Source organism: Salvelinus sp. IW2-2015, linkage group LG3 (genome assembly GCF_002910315.2).
Source record: "Salvelinus sp. IW2-2015 linkage group LG3, ASM291031v2, whole genome shotgun sequence".
NCBI lineage: Eukaryota > Metazoa > Chordata > Actinopteri > Salmoniformes > Salmonidae > Salvelinus > Salvelinus sp. IW2-2015.
The window spans coordinates 26524746-26544796 of record NC_036840.1 but is presented as its reverse complement, the minus strand read 5'-3'; the positions used below and the strand labels follow the sequence as shown (position 1 = coordinate 26544796).

At 41.9% G+C, this 20051-nt stretch overlaps 2 protein-coding genes across 2 annotated transcripts; both read left to right on the top strand.

Moving 5' to 3' along the window:
- Nucleotides 1–1579: 1579 nt before the first annotated feature.
- On the top strand, nt 1580–5236 carry LOC111980710 (transmembrane protein 272-like). The gene is given in 6 exon segments (XM_070449604.1): nt 1580–1589; nt 1964–2041; nt 2512–2562; nt 2685–2891; nt 4923–5093; nt 5096–5236. Coding segments are annotated over 6 exon segments (552 nt in total). The 3' UTR covers nt 5131–5236.
- A 7493-nt stretch (nt 5237–12729) lies between these two features.
- On the top strand, nt 12730–16109 carry LOC139029459 (transmembrane protein 272-like). The gene is made up of 5 exons (XM_070449487.1): nt 12730–12820; nt 13193–13276; nt 13367–13417; nt 13565–13756; nt 15784–16109. Exons 2-5 carry the CDS (start codon nt 13222–13224, stop codon nt 16017–16019), a joined length of 534 nt encoding a protein of 177 aa, XP_070305588.1. The 5' UTR covers nt 12730–12820; nt 13193–13221; the 3' UTR covers nt 16020–16109.
- The last annotated feature ends 3942 nt before the right edge of the window (nt 16110–20051 follow it).

Sequence of the window (20051 nt, the reverse complement as noted above, 5' to 3'; positions counted from 1 at the left end):
GATGAGTTTTTTGGTTAGATTACGTGACTGTCCAAAATTTCTCCGGACAATTTGGTGCATTATGGCGCCGTATTCACAATGTAAAACCAGGATTTGTAGCTATAAATATGCACATTTTCGAACAAAACATAAATGTATTGTATAACATGATGTTATAAGACTGTCATCTGATGAAGTTGTTCAAAGGTTAGTGATTAATTTTATCTCTATTTGTGGGTTTTGTGAAAGCTATGTTGGCGGTGAAAACATGGCGTTGTGTGTTTGGCTATTGTGGTGAGCTAACATAAATATATATTGTGTTTTCGCTGTAAAACATTTTAAAAATCGGACATGTTGGCTGGATTCACAAGATGTTTATCTTTCATTTGCTGTATTGGACTTGTTAATGTGTGGAAGTTAAATATTTCTAAAAAATATTTTTGAATTTCGCGCGCTGCGAAGGAATGTTGTGGGTGTTCCGCTAGCGGAACCCCGGGGCGAGAAAGGTTAATAAAGAAATGATGGACTGTCGTTTCCCTTTGCTTATTTGATCTTCTGTATACCATCCCTACTTTGTCACAACACAACTGATTGGCTCAAATGCATTAAGAAGGAAATAAATTCCACTATTCCACTAAGTCACACCTGTTAATTGAAATGCATTCCAGGTGATTACCTCATGAAGCTGGTTGATTAAATGCCAAGAGTGTGCAAGTCTGTCATCAAGGCAAAGGGTGGCTACTTTGAGGAATCTCAAACATAAAATATATTTTGATTTGTTTAATTAACACTTTTTTGGTTACTACATGATTCCATATGTGTTATTTCATAGTTTTGATTTCTTCACTATTATTCTACAATGTAGAAAAAAGTAAAAATAAAGAAAACCCATGAATGAGTAGGTGTGTCCAAACTTTTGACTTGTACTGTATACTTTGGGTGCAAGAGTTCCTCTGTCCAGTGTCTGTTTTCTTTTGCCCATCTTAATCTTTTACTTTTATTTGCCAGTCTGAGATATGGATTTTTCTTTGCAACTCTGCCTAGAAGGTCAGCATTCCGGAGTCGCCTCTTCACTGTTGACGTTGACGCTGGTGTTTTGCGGGTACTATATTATTGAAGCTGCCAGTTGAGGACTTGTGAGGCGTTTGTTTCTCAAACTAGACACTCTGATGTACTTGTCCTCTTGCTCAGTTGTGTACCGGGGCCTCCCACTCCTCTTTCTATTCTGGTTAGAGTCAGTTTGCGCTGTTCTGTGAAGGGAGTAGTACACAGCATTGTACGAGATCTTCAGTTTCTTAGCAATTTCTCACATGGAATAGCTTTCAGTTCTCAGAACAAGAATAGACCGACGACTTTCAGAAGAAAGTTCTTTGTTTCTGAACATTTTGAGATGGTAATCGAACCCACAAATGCTGACGCTCCAGATACTCAACTAGTCTAAAGGCCAGTTTCATTGCTTCTTTAATCAGCACAAAAGTTTTCAGCTGTGCTAACATAATTTCAAAATGGTTTTCTAATGATCAATTAGCCTTTTAAAATGGTAAACTTGGATTAGCTAACACAACTCGCCATTGGAACGCAGGAGTGATGGTTGCTGATAATGGGCCTCTGTACACCTATGTAGATTTTCCATTACAAATCACTTGTTTCCAGCTACAATAGTCATTTACAACATTAACAATGTCTACACTCTATTTCTGATCAATTTGATGTTATTTTAATGGACAAAATTGTGCTTTTCTTTCAAAAACAAGGACATTTCTAAGTGACCCCAAACCTTTGAACGGTAGTGTATGTTTACAACTGAAATCATTACTATTCATTACCTATCATCTCTTATCTATTATCTCTGTTGTGGCTAATTGAGAATTGTGAGAGCTATACATTACATTTCTATCTCCAATGTTCCAAGTGTTGCACACCGTTGAATTAATACAGCGTCCTGTGTCATTTTTCTGTCATGGCTCTCTATCACCCTCTGTAGGCCTGACTGTGTCGCACAAGATGGAGAGGGGAAATCTGCTGCAACACATGCGTCACCCTTCCAAACCAACCATATCAGGTGGAATGAAAGACGTCCGATACCGATTGCATCACTTAAGAGTTGCTCAGATCAATTGAATGGTGCATTTAGGGTCGAATCCTAACTTCCAATTAAAGCGCCCTTCAGCAGTTGAAACAATAACATAGCTATTGGTAAACAGCTGAGGGATGGGGCTGCAGAAATGTAACCACTATTTCAAGGACTGACCATCCATGCTATCGATTTACATTTACTTTATATACAAACATTGGAGTAAAATTCAAACAAGCTTATATTTTGGGTTCTGAGGATGACAGTTGAACTAAGCTCATGAGGCATTTCTAAGTTATATTATTTAATAATCAATGGGAACATATCATTAATATATAGGTCCAAAAATGTATATAGTAGCTGCAGATTACCACTTTAAATCAAAGGGAAAATGTAGCTAAAATATGTAGATTGGGTTTAGGGTAAAAATCTGAACCTCTATCTTCTCTCTCCCCCAGGTATCTCTAAACTACTTGCATGTGTCATTCCTATCGCTCAGATCACCATAGGTGAGTAGCTGAAGTAATACTTTTTATAATAAACCTTCCTTACCATTGTTGTGCACTTTGCAACCCTCTCTTGCTGCAACTGACCATCCCAAACTCTCCTACCCCTATGTATTACTTTATAGGTGCAGTGTACCTTTATGACTGCCCCCGGCAGCACTACATCCCCATTTACCTGATGGTAATGGGGGCCTCCGGCCTGGCCCTAGCCCTGCTCTCCTGCCTACCATGTGCCCAGGACTCAGATGACATGGCCCCCAACCTACTGAACCCCCTCTGCACCACCTGGAGCACTCTGGCCTCCCTCTTCCTCTTCTGCTGGTTCATCAGCGGTGAGTCTGAGAGACCGTGGGAGAGAGAAAGACGGTGTGGTAGGATAGAGAAGGAACACTGTGTGTGTGTGTGTGTGTGTGTGTGTGTGTGTGTGTGTGTGGTGTGTGTGTGTGTTTGGTGGTGTAGTTAGAGGTCGGCCGATTATGATTTTTTTCAACGGCCAATACCGATACCGAATTATTGGAGGACCAAAAATGCCAATACCGATTAATCGGCCGATTTTTAAATGTATTTGTAATAATGACAATTACAACAATCTGAATGAACACTTATTTTAACTTAATTAATACATCAATAAAATCAATTTAGCCTCAAATAAAATAATGAAACAGTTTCAATTTGGTTAAATAATGCAAAAACAAAGTGTTGAAGAAGAAAGTAAAAGTGCATATGTGCCATGTAAGAAAGCTAACGTTTAAGTTCCTTGCTCAGAACATGAGGAAATATGAAAGCTGGTGGTTCCTTTTAACATGAGTCTTCAATATTCCCAGGTAAGAAGTTTTAGGTTGTAGTTATTATAGGAATTATAGGACTATTTTCTTCTATACGATTTGTATTTCAATACCTTTGACTATTGGATGTTCTTAATAAGGCACTTTAGTATTGCCAGCCGTAACAGTATAAGCTTCCATCCTCTCCTCGCCGCTACCTGTGCTCGAACCAGGAACACATCGATAACAGCCACCCTCGAAGCTGTGTTACCCATCAGGAGCAAGGGGGATCAACTCTAGCGCGCACCGCCGCTAACTTGCTAGCCATTCACATCGGTTACACCAGCCTAATCTCGGGAGTTGATAGACTTGAAGTCATATAACAGGAGCTGCTGGAAAACGCACAAAAGTGTGCTGTTTTTGAATGAATGCTTACGACCCTGCTGGTGCGTACCATTGCTCAGTCAGACTGCTCTATCAAATCATAGACTTAATTATAACATAATAACACACAGAAATAGCGAGCCTTAGGTTAATATGGTCGAATCCGGAAACTATCATCTCGAAAACAAAACGTTTATTTTTTCAGTGGAATACGGAACCGTTCGCGTATTTTATCGAACGGGTGGCATCCATAAATCTAAATATTCCTGTTACACTGTACAACCTTCAATGTTATGTCATAATTACGTAAAATTCTGGCAAATTAGTTGTAATGAGCCACGGCGGCCAAACTGTTCATATACTTGCAATGAACGCAAGAGAAGTGACACAATTTCACCTGGTTAATATTGCCTGCTAACCTGGATTTATTTTAGCTAAAATATGCAGGTTTAAAAATAATTATACTTCGGTGTATTGATTTTAAGAAAGGCATTGATGTTTATGGTTAGGTACACGTTGGAGCAACGACAGTCCTTTTTTCACGGATGCGCAGCTGCATCGATTATATGCACGCAGGACACGCTAGATAAACTCTAGTAATATCTATCAACCATGGCGTTAGTTTATATACTAGTGATGATGATTGATTGATTGATTGTTTTTTATAAGATAAGTTTAATGCTAGCTAGCAACTTACCTTGGCTTCTTACTGCATTCGCGTAACAGGCGGGCTTCTCGCGAGGCAGGTGGTTAGAGCGTTGGACTACTTAACCTTAAGGTTGCAAGATTGAATCCCTGAGCTGACAAGGTAAAAATCTATTGTTCTGCCCCTGAACAAGGCAGTTAACCCACCGTTCCTAGGCCGTCATTGAAAATAAGAATGTGTTCTTAACTGACTTGCCTAGTTAAATAAAGGTGTGAAAAATATAAAATTAAATAAAATTAAATAAAAAATCGGCAAAAAGCACACTTTTAACGTCTTCCAAGAACTGACTGATTCCCACCAAAAATACAACGTTACAGTATCTCAAGCTGTGAAAGTCTTGCAAAAATAACAGACTCTCGTGAGTTTTAAACTCTGTTAGGAAACATTTACTTGACATAATGACAGTCTTTTCAACTTCATACCAAAGGCCTCTCTCTCTCTCGCTCCCTCTTGAGCTCTCTCGCTCCCTCTTGCTCTCTCGCTCTCGCTCTCTCTTGCTCTCTCTCTAGGTAATGTGTGGATCTACTCCATCTATCAGCCCAATTTCAACCAGACACTGACTGAGGACCCCTACTGCAACAAGACCCTGTACCTGTTTGCCTTCTGGACCACCACGCTAGCCTACGTTGTGCTGGGCCTTCTGCTGCTGGGGGGATGCTGTATGCTTGTCTGTGCCTTTATACTGGCAAGCGGGACCCTGATGACAACATAGCATGAGGGAGAGGATGAGAGGAGGGGGGGAGATGAGACAACAGTACAAGACAGGAGGAGGAGGGGAGAGTAGAGGGCAGTAGAGGAGAGTGGAGAAGAGAGGGGCGGAGGAAGATAGTATTGGAGAGGAGAAGAGGGGAGGAGAGGGTGTATAATGTTTACTTAACAAACTAGAGAAAACCAATGGAATCCAGTTATCAATTGAATAACGAATTGTGTTTTAACTGTTATTATATATTACTGTGTTTCTGTATGAGAAACGTTGTTGCATTCATTCTCATTAGCTCGATTTTAAACTATTTATACATTATTAAATGTATTAAACAAAAAGTTCAAATTGTGAATAATGTGCCTGTATTTCATGTCTTTATCATCCTAGTCTGGTGTGGGTGTATGATTGTATCAGTGATTCAGTTTAATCTGCAGGACAAAACTGTTTTTGTATCACAATTAGTCAGTGATACAGGTCTATCAGAGCCACATTATTACCGGTTCTTTCCGTCTGGGTAACATACGCATTTCCATGCCTAAGGCATATTGTTCATACATTATATATCTCTATGGATAGCTCTACGTAATCATTGACTAACAAACATATCAGGCTTACTGTTATGTGTTTGACTGGGAGCCTTACAACCCCTGAGATCAAAATGAAACCGAAAGGGTTCCGTTACTTGAGAATCCCAGATGAACCTTGTTCAGTTTTAATGTTACTCCATTTGAACTCTTTGTACAGCTATTTTCTTTCATTCAATGCTTTCAAAATGCCCTATTCACTGATAACATCACAGGATACGTCTTATCTGTATGATTTGACAAAACAGTGCTTTAATTAGTATGAGCTACACAAGGCCTATATGAGTGAATATTTTGGTGTCCCCGACCTGGCTTAAAATATGTAAACTCCTTTCAAATACTTGAGCTGCACTGATTGAGTTGCCTTGTACAAGGGAATCAATTTAATAATCCCAAAAGCGCAAAGTCCATGCTAAATCAAACGCCACTCAAATACTTGCTAAATTACCAAGACAGTTAGAAGCCTTTCAAAATCACTGGGTTTAAATATACAATCATTATAATCACATTTTGAGCAATATGACTGATCAAAATTACGTTTAGTAATAATAGCAATAATAACATAATACAATGTTGAAGCAGTTTTTATTACAGAATACCAGTGTTGTATTGCGATTGGATCTCAAATTCACCATGCAGACTGATGAGAGAAAAATAAACTACCTGGACATTGTTGGATTCGGGGTTAAACTTGGAACATTGTTATATTAAACTCAGAAGTATAGAAGTATAGAAGTACAGAAGTATAGGAACATATTCCCTCCGCAAGGCAATCGAACAAGCTAAGCGTCAGTATAGAGACAGACTAGAGTCGCAATTCAACGGCTCAGACACGAGAGGTATGTGGCAGGGTCGACAGTCAATCACGGACTACAAAAAGAAAACCAGCCCCATCGGGGACCCCGATGTCTTGCTCCCAGACAAACTAAACAACTTTTTTGCTCGCTTTGAGGACAATACAGTGCCACCGACATGGCCCGTTACCAAAACCTGCGGGCTCTCCTTCACCGCAGCCAACGTGAGTAAAACATTTAAACGTGTTAACCCTCGCAGGGCTGCCGGCCTAGACGGCATCCCTAGCCGTGTCCTCAGAGCATGCGCAGACCAGCTGGCTGGTGTGTTTACGGACATATTCAATCAATCCCTATCCCAGTCTGCTGTTCCCACATGCTTCAAGAGGGCCACCATTGTTCCTGTTCCCAAGAAAGCTAAGGTAACTGAGCTAAACGACTATCGCCCCTTAGCACTTACTTCCGTCATCATGAAGTGCTTTGAGAGACTAGTCAAGGATCATATCACCTCCACCCTACCTGACACCCTAGACCCACTCCAATTTGCTTACTGCCCCAATAGGTCCACAGACGACGCAATCACAACCACACTGCACACTGCCCTAACCCATCTGGACAAGAGGAATACCTATGTAAGAATGCTGTTCATTGGCTACAGCTCAGCATTTTACACCATAGTACCCTCCAAACTCGTCATCAAGCTCGAGACCCTGGGTCTCGACCCCGCCCTGTGCAACTGGGTCCTGGACTTTCTGACGGGATGCCCCCAGGTGGTGAGGGTAGGAAACAACATCTCCACCCCGCTGATCGTCAACACTGGGGCCCCACAAGGGTGCGTTCTCAGCCCTCTCCTGTACTCCCTGTTCACCCACGACTGCGTGTCCATGCACGCCTCCAACTCAATCATCAAGTTTGCAGACAACACCACAGTGGTAGTTTTGATTACCAACAACGATGAGACGGCCTACAGGGAGGAGGTGAGGGCCCTCGGATTGTGGTGTCAGGAAAATAACCTCACACTCAACGTCAACAAAACAAAGGAGATGATCGTGGACTTCAGGAAACAGCAGAGGGAGCACCCCCTTATCCACATTGATGGGACAGTAGAGGAGAAGGTGGAAAGTGTTTAGAGTTCCTGCGGCGGTACACCATTCACGGGACAAGACTGAAATGGTCTATCCACAACGCAGCGCCTCTTCAACCTCAGGAGGCTGAAGAATTTTGGCTTGTTCACCAAAAAACACTCACAAACTTTTACAATGCACAATCGAGAGCATACTGTATCACCGCCTGGTACGGCAACTGTAAGGCTCTCCAAGGGTAGTGAGGTCTGCAACAGACGATACGCAATACTACCATCCCTCCAGGAACACCTACAACCACCGATGTCTACAGGAAGGCCATAAAAAGATCATCAAGGACAACAACCACCCGAGCCAGGCCTTGCCTGAATCCCCCGCTTATCATCCAGGAGGGCGGAGGTCAGTAGAGATGCATGATGTCAACAACTACAGACCAGTATCCCTTCTTTCTTTTCTCTCCAAAACTCATTGAACGTGCCGTCCTGGAGCTCTCTTGCTATCTCTCTCAGAATGACCTTCTTGATCCAAATCAGTCAGGTTTCAAGACTAGTCATTACTGAGACTGGCTCTCTCTGTGTCACGGTAGGCGCTCCGCACTGCTAAAGCTAACTCTCTCTCCTTGCTGCTCATCCTTCTAGACTATCGGCTGCCTTTGATACTGTGAACCATCAGATCCTCCTCTCCACCTCTCCGAGCTGGGCATGCTCGGCGGCGGCCGCACGTTGGATTGCGTCCTACCTGACAGGTCGCTCCTACCAGGTGGCGTGGCGAGAATCTGGTCTCGCACCACGTCGTGCTCTCACCACTGGTGTCCCAGAGGGTCTGTTCTAGGCCCTCTCTATTTCTGCTATACACAGTCACTTGGCTCTGTCATATCCTCACATGTCTCTCCTATCATTGCTATGCAGACGACACACAATTAATCTTCTCCTTTCCCCTCTGATAACCAGGTGGTGAATATCGCGTATCTTCTGAGTATGGGCAGACATATCATTGATGGACGGATCACACTTCAAGCTGAACCTCGGAAGACGGAGCGCTCTTCTCTTCCTGGGGAAGGACTCCGTTCGAGTCGATTGTCGCCATCGACGGTTGAAACCTCCTGTGTCCTCCTCCAAGAGTGGTAAGAACCTTGGCGTGATCCGGGACAACACCCTGTCGTTCTCGAACTAAACATCAAGGGGTGACCCGTTCCTGTAGGGTTTCAGTGCTCTACAACATCGCGCAGAGTACGAGGCCTCACGCAGGAAGCGGCGCAGGTCCTAATCGGCACTTGGTCATCTCCGGTCGGATTTGACTGGCAACTTCGCTGTTGGCGTTGCTCATCTGCCTGTGCCATTAAACCCTACAACTCATCCAGAACGCCGAGCCGTCTGGTGTTCAACTTTCCAAGTTCTCTCACGTCATCCCCGCCCTCCGCTCTCTCCACTGGCGTTCCAGTTGAAGCTCGCATCCGTTATCAAGACCATGTGCTGCCTACGGGCTGGAGTGGAACGGCACCTCTCCGTACCTTTCAGGCTCTGATCAGGCCCACACCCAAACAAGCGGCACTGCGGTTCATCCACCGTCTGGCCTGCTCGCCTCCCTACCTCTGAGGAAGTACAGTTCCGCTCAGCCCAGTCACAAATGTTCGCTGCTCTGGCACCCCATGGTGGAACAACAACTCCCTCACGACGCTAGGTCAGCGGAGTCAATCACCACCTTCCGGAGACACCTACCACACAATCTCTATAAATATACCCTAGGATAGGGTAAGTGTAAGATGCCTTCTAACCTCCCCCCCCCTATAAAGATGTTAGAGCACTATTGTAAAGTGGTTGTTCCACTGGATATCATAAGGTGAATGCACCAATTTGTAAGTCGCTCTGGATAAGAGCGTCTGCTAAATGACTTAAATGTAAATGTAAATGTAATGCATCAAAGATGAGACCGAGAGACTGAAAAACAGCTTCTATCTCAAGGCCATCAGACTGTTAAAAGCCATCATTAACATTAAGTGGCTGCTGCCAACATACTGACTCAAATCTCTAGCCACTTTAATAATTAAAAATTGGATGTAATAAATGTAACACTAGTCACTTTTAACAATGCCACTTTATATAATGTTTACATACCCTACTCATCTCATATGTATACACTGTACTCTATACCATCTACTGCATCTTGCCTATGCCGTTCGGCCATCGCTCATCCATATATTTATATGTACATATTGTTATTCATTCCTTTGTTGTTGTGAAATTGTTAGATTACTTGTTAGATATAACTGCATGGTAGGAACTAGAAGCACAAGCATTTCGCTACACTCGCATTAACATCTGCTAATCATGTGTATGTGAGCAATACCATTTGATTTGATTTGATTAGTTACAAAAGAGACATGAGGGGTGCCATAATGAAGCTTGGGAGGGGCTGAGTGCAGGGAAAACAATTGCATGTGACAGTACTGATAAGGGGAGAAACCGTTGAAGGCTCAAACCACTTAGTTCCCTGCTTAGCAAGAACGATGCAATGTTCAGTGATAAGGAGGAGACTCCACCCAAAGTGGGGTATGAATACCACCACAGGGGAAGCTATGTCTTTGACTGAATAAAGCTGTGTCGACCCTTTGGGAGAAATTAAACTTGTCCGTGAGTTATTTACTCTGAAAATTAGAACCTAACAACATGGATCATAAAGGAGAATGATGCATTACACAGAGACTAATACACAAGCTCACAGACCACAATACCCTGCTACGTGCGGAGAGTATGCATCCCCTTCCCCTCAAGAATGGTCTACCATATAGCCAGTTATGCAGGGTAAAACTAATCTGTGGCCACCAGTCAGATTTTGACAGCAATGCTAAGAGAATTACAGATAAATTCAAAATGAGAGGCTACAAAGACAAAACTCTTGATGCTGCAATGGTGAAAATATCTCAAAAACCAAGAGATGTATTGCTAAAAACTAAACCCAAGAAGAAAAACAACGCAACGGTCTTTTGCACTAAGTACACCAAGTGTTCGGAGAAAATGAAATCAGTCCTGAAAAAGCACTGGGTTCGATCCCAGGCTGTGTCACAGCCGGCAGTGACTGGGAGACCCATGAGGTGGAGCACAATTAACTCAGCGTCATCTGGGTTAGGGAGGGTTAAGCTGGCTTCTGGGTTAAGCGTGCAGGTGTTAAGGAGCGTGGTTTGGCGCGTCATGTTTCGGAATACGCATGACTCGACCTTCGCCTCTCCCGAGCCCGTTGGGGAGTTACAGCGATGAACCAAGATCGTAATTGCATCGCAATTGGATATCACAAAATTGGGGAGAAAAAGGGGGTAAACATTTTTTAAATAGAAAATACAATTCATACAAAAAAATATATATTAATTGCACATCTCTTCAAGGAACCCCCACTTGTAGTCTATAAGTGTGGTTGCAATATTGGGGATAGCTTAGTGAGATCTGACCTGCCCCTTCAGACACTCTTGACACCCATTCCAAATGGGAACTACAAATGTGGCTCATGCACACAATGCAATAGCACTACAAAAACATCCTTCTTCAGACACCCACAAAAATCCCTGTTAGGGATATCATCTCATGCAAAACAAAGGGAGTAATCTATCTCATCACCTGTTCATGTGGGAAAGCCTATGTAGGACAAACGAAAAGACAATTAAAACAACGCATAGCTGAACACCTTAGCTCAATCGGGAGTAAGAACACTAACTCCACAAAAGGGATGCGTACAAAGCTCTCCCTCGCCCTCCATTTGGCAAATCATACCAAAAGTCTATCTTCCTGATTCCTGCTTACAAGCAAAAACTAAAGCAGGAAGTACCAGTGACTTGCTCAATACGGACGTGGTCAGATGATGCGGATGCTACGCTACAGGACTGTTTTGCGAGCACAGACTGAAATATGTTCTGGGATTCATCCAATGGCATTGAGTATAACACCTCAGTCACCGGTTACATCAATAAGTGCATTGGCGACGTCGTCCCCACAGTGACCGCACATATACATTTTCAACCTCTCCCTGACCGAGTCTGTAATACCTACATGTTTCAAACAGACCACCATAGTCCCTGTGCCCAAGAAACCGAAGATAACCTGCCTAAATGACGTCGGTAGCCATGAAGTGCTTTGAAAGGCTGGTCATGGATCACATCAACACCATCATCCCGGAAACCCTAGACCCACTCCAATTTACATGACACCCCAACAGATCCACAGATCATGCAATCTCAATCACACTCCACACTGCCCTTTCCCACCTGGACAAAAGTAACACCTATGTGAGAATGCTGTTCTTTGACTACAGCTCAGCGTTTAACACCATACTGCCCACGAAGCTCATCACTAAGCTAACGACCCTGGGACTAAACTCCTCCCTCTGCAACTGGATCCTGGACTTACTGACGGGCCGCCCCCAGGTGGTAAGTGTAGGCAACAACACAACTGCCACACTTATCCTCAACACAGGGGCCCCTCAGGGGTGCGTGCTTAGTCCCCTCCTGTACTCCTTGTTCACCCACGACTGCGTGGCCAAGCACAACTCCAACACCATCATTAAGTTTGCTGACGACTGATCACCCGACAACAATGAGACAGCCTATAAGGAGTAGGTCAGAGACCTGGCAGTGTGGTGCCTGGACAACAACCTCTCCCTAAATGTAAGCAAGACAAAGGAGACGACCGTGGACTACAGGAAAAGGAGGGCAGGCTGTGGGGAATGTAAGGCAACATGCCCAGCAGTTTCAAATAAATGTCATACAAGCTGACAATGTTTACGGGCTGCCTGGACAGGAGTGATCTCAGGAGTAATTCTTGGGGGGTTTTGAGACTTTTTGACTAAAGGGTTTTTGACTTGCCTTGTTGCTGACCTATCCAGTCTATTTGTCATATACTGTAGGTGGTGTCTTGGGGACTATTTCCAAACATCCTGCCTTAATAAAGATATTACAAACTAGCTTTCTTTTCAGTAATGTAACTCTGGTAACTCTGGCTTTAGCAATGTTAGTCTTTGAAAAGAGAAAATGCAAAGGAAATGGCTGCTAAGAATAATTCTCTATGCAGTGTATGAGTTGTGTTGTAGAGTGTGGTTAGGGGGTGTTGCAATGATTCTGCTTTGCCCTGAGGGTGCATTTCAAAACATCCTACCTCAATGGTAGAAGTTTCAAAGTTGACTAATTATGGCACAAGCTGTGAGGCTACACGGTAACGGAAAAGCAAAAATCTTGACAGATTCACTCCTTCACAAAAGAGACAGGTAAGAGATACTCACAAAATAAAACAACATATTTGATGTATTGAATACTGTATACTTTTATCAACAACTAATTTGAGGGCTCAGTGTTAATTTCCACGCCATTTGACAACCATTCATTTATGATTTCAGCATTTGACATAAAGTTAATCAAGAACTGCTATCTATGCTGAGTTTTTATCTTATTCATTATTTATTAGTGGCACATTGTATAGAAGTGAATATAAACTGCAACTGGTATATTTAAATGTCAAGAGTCTTTGCTCTCTGCAATTTGGTAAATAAAAACTTTGAACCTGGAACCATCTATCAAATATTTTAAGTCTGATTGTTAGTCCATTGAAATGACTGTTCAGAGACCAATCCTGTGTCTAGTCCTTTTAGATTTAAAGGACTCACAAAAGATGGAGACTTCACAGAGGTCTCCCGTTCTGTCATCCTGTCTGATCTCAATAATAGGTACAGTAGTTACCTCTCATATAACAAATGAGTGTTCAGTGTTTTCAGCATGTTCTCGAGTTTGTGATCTCTCGTTCTCTCTGTCTACAGTTGTGCTGAATATCATCCTATGGATGTTTCTAATGTCAGCAGTGGGATTAGGTGTGTACATCATCTTTCCTTTCCTCTCCATAGTCCTTACTGCAAGAATGACATTGATGGTGGATAAGATACTGCAAGAGGCCTAAAACCACCCATTGAGAGAAACTGACATACTGTATATAATCAATCTCCACTTTCTTCCTTTAGGGGCTATGCACCTACATGACTGCCCCTTACAGCCTTATATCCCCATCTACCTGCTGGTGATCGGGGTGACGTCCATCGCCTCCCTGCTCCTATCCTACCTCAATAACACACTGGAGACTGGCTTCCTGAGCCTACTGTGTTCCTCCTGCATCTTCCTCCTCCAACTCTTCAACCTCGGCTGGTTCATCACAGGTAAGCAAGAGGGATGAGGAAAGGAGATTGAAGGAAGGGAGAAGGAGGTGGCAATAGGCACATAGGGGCAAATCCTATCTTCCACTTAAGTCAAATTTTCACTTGCATTCATGCATTAATGTCAATGGGAGACTAACTGAAAGGATTCACTATCTCGAGAGGCTAGGGGAAACAAGAAATGATGTGTTGAAGTTTGGGTGCACCAACCGGTCAACCAGAACACTTGAGCACAGGAAGTTGCAGAATAGCCTAGCACCACCAACTTCACATTGTCATTACCAATACATAGACTCCACAGTATGTCACAAAGTAAACAGTAGCGTTATTTCCACAAATCTGTATATACAGTCCATTGGGGACTAATTTACTTTTTCCACATTTTGTTACGTTACAGCCTTATTGTAAAATTGACTAAATAATTTTTTCCCCTCATCAATCTACAACACCCCATAATGACAAAGCAAAAACATGTTTTTAGAAATCATTGCAAATGTACTAAAAAAAAACAAAAAACTTAAATACACACTTGACAGCAGCTACAGCCTTGAGTCTGCTTGGATATGATGCTTCAAGCTTGGCACACCTGTATTTGGAGAGTTTCTCCTATTCTTCTGTGCAGATCCTCTCAAGCTCTGTCAGGGTGGATGGGGAGCGTCGTTGCACAACTATTTTCAGGTCTCTCCAGAGATCGGGGTCAAGTTAGTTCTGGCTGGTCCACTCAAGGACATTCAGAGATTTGTCCCGAAGCCACTCCTGCGTTGTCTTGGCTGTGTACTTAGGTTCGTTGTCCTGTTGGATGGTGAACCTTCACCCCACTCTGAGGTCCTGAGCGCTCTGGAGGGGGTTTTCATTAAGGATCTCTCTGTACTTTGCTACATTCATCTTTCCGTCGATCCTAACTAGTCTCCCAGTCCCTGCCGCTGAAAAACATCCCCACAGCATGATGCTATCACCACCATGCTTCACCGTAGGGATGGTGCCAGGTTTCCTCCAGACGTGACACTTGGCATTCAGGCCAACAAGTTCAATATTAGTTTTATCTGACCAGAGAATCTTGTTTCTCATGGTCTGAGTACTTTAGGTGCCTTTTGGCAAACTCCAAGTGGGCTGTCATGTGCCTTTCACTAAGGAGTGGCTTCTGTCTGGCCACTCTACCATAAAGGCCTAATTGGTGGAGTGCTCCACAGAGGAACTCTGGAGCTCTGTCAGAGTGACCATCGGGTTCTTGGTCACCTCCCTTTCAACCAGAGTGGTTGAAAAACAAGTTTTAATGACTCCAACCTAAGTGTATGTAAACATCTGACTTCAACTGTATGTAAATAAGGTATTTCTGTATTTATTTTTAATACATTTCCAGAAATTTCTAAAAACCTGTTTTTGCTTTGTCACTATACAATATTTGTTTCAATATCCTTTGTGATGTAGTAGTCACAACAGACAAAGATATATAGTTAATCAATCTTTACCATGCATGTTGTTAACCAGCACATGAAGTACATGAAGTAAGTAACAATTGGTTTCCGTTTCCTGTTTCCTGTGCAACTTCAATACCACTGCCGCTCTCTGTTGTCATCTATGCATTGTCACTTTAATTAACTCTACCTACATGTACATACTACCTCAACTAACCGGTGCCCCCGCACATTGACTCTGTACCGGCACCCCCCTGTATATATTGATATTTTTTCTTCTCCTCTTTAATTACTTGTTACTTTTATCTCTTATTCTTATCCATATTTTCTGAAACTGCACTATCGGTTAGGGGCTCGTAAGTAAGCATTTCACTGTAAGGTCTACACCTGTTGTATTCGGTGCATGTGACTAATAAAATTGTATTTTATTTGATTTCATCAATATTGCTACAGCATTGTGTGTAGATTGATGAGGATTTTTTTTTATTTAATCCATTTTAGAATAAGCCTGTAACATAACAAAATGTGGGAAAAGTCAAGGGGTCTGAAAACTTTCTGAATGCACTGTACCTATTTTTGTCTAACATTATTCCTTGTTTTTTTCTGTATCTTAAGGTTGTGAGTGGGTGTACTCCATATATCCCCCGAACTATGACTCGAACGGTGGAGAGAAGTACTGTCAGAGAAAGATATACCTGTTTGCTTTCTGGTTCACCAGCCTGGGCAGCATCTGTATGGCTGTGGTGTTCTTCTGTGGAGTGTATTTCATCTTCATTACCTGTGTGAAAATGGCATTTAGGGGACACCATTTACTCCATTCACATAAGAGATCGTATGGTGTGGACGCTTGAGAACTCTGTGGGACAGAAAGCTCACTAACATTTGCTGTTCTCTGTGTGTGTGTGTGTGTGTGTGTGTGTGTGTGTGTGTGTGTGTGTGTGGTGTGTGGTGTGTGGTGTGTGTGTGTGTGTTGTGTGTGTGTGTGTGTGTGTGGTGTGTGTGTGTGTGTGTGTGTGTGTGTGTGTGTGTGTGTGTGTGTGTAGTGGTGGCTGGAGAAGTGGGTATACAATAATGTTCCCAAACGTTCTGCCCGGTGAAGGAAAGTCGCACTGTGTGAAAAATAGTTTTCCCATAGTTTTTCCGGGTATTCATTTTTTTTTCTTAAGAGATTGTCAGTTGGATAGCCTGAGTATACTTTTGACCGAAATTACATTTTTTTTAAAATGTTTTCGGTGGGATAATTGGTATTACCAAGAATAAGTATAAAAACTTTGGGAGTCATACAATTCTGAAGAGGTTTATTCTACTTGTTAAATTTATGGGAAGATTGCTCTGTTTAATTAGATCTGCTTTCATATTATTGAGTAATGGGATGAAGTTATATTTTAATATTTGTTGTTTGTTGTCACTTATTAAGCATCCWAAATATTAATCCACTTAAAGGATTGCTTTAGATCATGAGTTATTATTTWAATTTTTCCTATTGCCATTATTTCTTTTTTTTATTAAGTTAATTTTATATCTTGAGAATATTTTTAGCAAGGGGGGCATTAAGTTTTAAATATTGGTCAGGTATATCAGGATATCATCTGCAAATAAGTTTATTTTATTTTCATGCAAACCAATACTGATACATTTTGGTTCTGTCTAACTCTTTCTGCAAGCGGTTCAATTGCTAGTGCAAACAGAAAGGGGGAGAGAGGACATCCCGGTCTTGTGCCCCTTTCTAAAGCAATTTCATCCAATAATGTATTATTTGTGTATATATTTGTTTTAGGACATTMATTTAATATTTTTATTAAATGTATTATTTCWGCTGGAAAGCTGAAKGCTTCCAAAGTTTTAAATAGAAAAGGCCATTCAAGACAGTCTAAAGCCTTTTCGGCATCAACAACGATTATTGATAAATGCATCTTGTTTTTTAGCGTACTGCATTAAACTGAAACATTTTATTGTATTTGCAAGTGTCTATTTTTAATAAACCCTGTTTGATTGATATGTATCAAGTCTGGTAATACTTTTGCCATTATATTGCTTACGAGCTTTGTTATTATTTTATTGTCACAATTTATTAAACTTGGGTCTGTAATTGTATTTAACCAGGTAAATTGACTGAGAACACATTCTCATTTACAGCAATGACCTGGGGAATAGTTACAGGGGAGAGGAGGAGGGTGAATGAGCCAATTGGAAGCTGGGGATGATTAAGTGACCGTGATGGTATGAGGGTCAGATGGGGAATTTAGCTAGGACACTCAGGTTCACACCCCTACTCTTTCAATAAGTGCCATGGGATCTTTAGTGACCACAGAGTCTTTCTAGGGAGTTTTTRCTAGCCACCATGCTTCTACACCTGCATTGCTTGCTGTTTGGGGTTTTAGGCTGGGTTTCTGTATAGCACTTTGAGATATCAGCTGATGTAAGAAGGGCTATATAAATAAATTTGATTTGAAATTTGATTTGAWATGCTATCATGAAGCACGTGCATATTCCATGTGATAAATTGGATTTTGTTGGTCTACGTTGTACTATGAGGCGCTTTGCCTTTTTAGGGCTTTTAAACTCCAACTCCTCTCCTAATGTACCAACAAAAAAAATGTGGATTATGTCATTGTACATACATTGGAGAAAGACTGTTACTTAAGTACTGTGGCCAGTTTGTATTACCTTATAAATTAAATTAAAGTATAGTGGCTGGTGGGGGTCTACTTGGGGAGAGTGGGTCCACCAAGTGACTGAAATGGGATGAGTGGAGGCCCCATGCACACCTCAGAGAAGTGTCTGATGCCCTCCCAGTCACCCCATCCGAGTCCCCTGGATTAAGCCCCTCTCGATTTTCACCAATAACCACCATTGAATCTTAGCTATAATGACAAACAAGGAATAATAATGATTTGACATAATTTCCTAGTCTTTTCAGGACTCTTATTCATTTTACAGCAGGTTTGCAAGTCACAATTTTTTTTATACAATTACAGTTGTCCCCCCTTTACCCCACCCAAGCCAAGCGTATCCCAAACTCCCATCTTTACTCACCCTAGCCCACCCAAGCCACGCTTGTCCCACCCTCCCATTCTTACACACCTTTGCCCACCCAAGCCAAGCTTATCATCATCCCCTCCTATCTTTGCCTTCTCTTACCCAACCAGGCCGAGTTTATCCCAACCTCCCGTCTTTTCCCCACTCCCTTCTTCTCAGAACCATTTACACCTCTCCATACATCTATTTACTTATCCATTCTCCTTCATTCACATACAACATATAGTATACCCTATGCCTCCGCACACCAAATCTCTCCCGCCCTCCTACACATATTCATATTCACTCTCCCATTCYTATGCACAGACACATTCAGTGCCTTCAGAAAGTATTCGGACCCCTGTCTGTGCATACGACACAATCCTGTCTCAGAGCTCTACGGACAATTCCTTCAACCTCATGGCTCAGTTTTTGCTCTGACATGCACTGTTAACTGTGGAACCATATATAGACAGGTGTAGACTGCCATCACTAACTGGCTACCACCCGGTTACTCAACCCTGCACCTTAGAGGCTGCTGCCCTATATACATAGACATGGAATCACTGGTCACTTTAATAATGGAACACTATTCACTTTAATAATGTTTACATACTGCTTTACTCATTTCATATGTATATACTATATTATATTTTATTGTATTATAGTCAATGCCACTCCTCCATTGCTCGTCSTAATATTTATGTATTTCTTAATTTCATTATTTTACTATTAGATGTGTGTGTATTGGTGTGAATTGTTAGATATTACTGCACTGTTGGAGCTAGGGACACAAGCATTTTGCTACACCCYCAATAACATCTACTAAATACGTGTATGGGACCAATAAAATGTGATTTGATTTGATTTGTGTGCCTTTCCAAATCATGCCCAATCAATTGAATCAACTCAATTTCGAGTTTCATAGCTACGGGTCTGAATACTTATGTAAATAAGGTATTTCAGTTTTTTTATTTTAATACATTTGTAAAAACTCTAAAAACCTGTTTTCGCTTTGTCATTATGGGGTATTGTGTTGGTTGATGAGGAAAATAAATAATTTAATCAATTTTAGAATAAGGCTGTTACGTAACAAAATGTGGAAAAAGTCAAGGGGTCTGAATACTTTCCAAATGCACCGTAAACCGGTCTTGGGCATCACTGTATTATCACCTTTTTCTGCTTCTTCCTCTCCTCAGGTCACTGGGCTCTCTTTCAACTGTAAAGGTTTCCTGCAGCCTGCTCAGGGCTTCATCAATGCTTGTGAACTCCATCCTCTGTGTTCCCTTCCATACCCAAAGCACTGCCGGGAATCAGAGTTGAGACTTGATTCCCTTTTCCTCCAGTGACTACAAATCTTAATTGCACAAAGCCTATTATTTGGCAGGGAATACTATTTGTAGATCAGTGATTCTACACCTCACTTTGCTCAAGCTGATCCTCTCCAACAGACTCAATCCCTGAACATCAGAGGTTATAAAAATGGGGCAATTAGGACAGTTAAAGGGGAGACTATGAATCCAATCAGAAAATATAAAAAATTCCAAATCCCAATATCCTTTAAAAAAAGGAGCAAGCAAATGCCCTGCTGGGACACTCTTTGCAGACAATAATACGTATATCCTGCAATTCAGCATTAGAATGTAAAAAGAAAAACAGGATAGACAGACATCTGACAAAAAAACACATTATGCTGTCTCAGAAGTGTACTTCTATCTTAGAAGGTTGTGGATGATATAGCGAAGCAGTCTCATCCTTGCATAACAAGACGTCAATCAACAAAAACATATTTGTTGTCTGTTCTTAACATATGGGTATTAGGGTTGAATGGTGGGAACCGGGTTACCTAAATTTACCGGGATTTA

Coding starts and splice junctions, on each gene's coding strand:
- LOC139029459 (XM_070449487.1), top strand. CDS start 13,222: ATGGAGACTTCACAGAGGTCTCCCGTTCTGTCATCCTGTCTGATCTCA. Junction 13,277..13,366: donor CTGTCTGATCTCAATAATAG/GTACAGTAGTTA, acceptor CTCTGTCTACAG/TTGTGCTGAATATCATCCTA. Junction 13,757..15,783: donor CCTCGGCTGGTTCATCACAG/GTAAGCAAGAGG, acceptor CTGTATCTTAAG/GTTGTGAGTGGGTGTACTCC.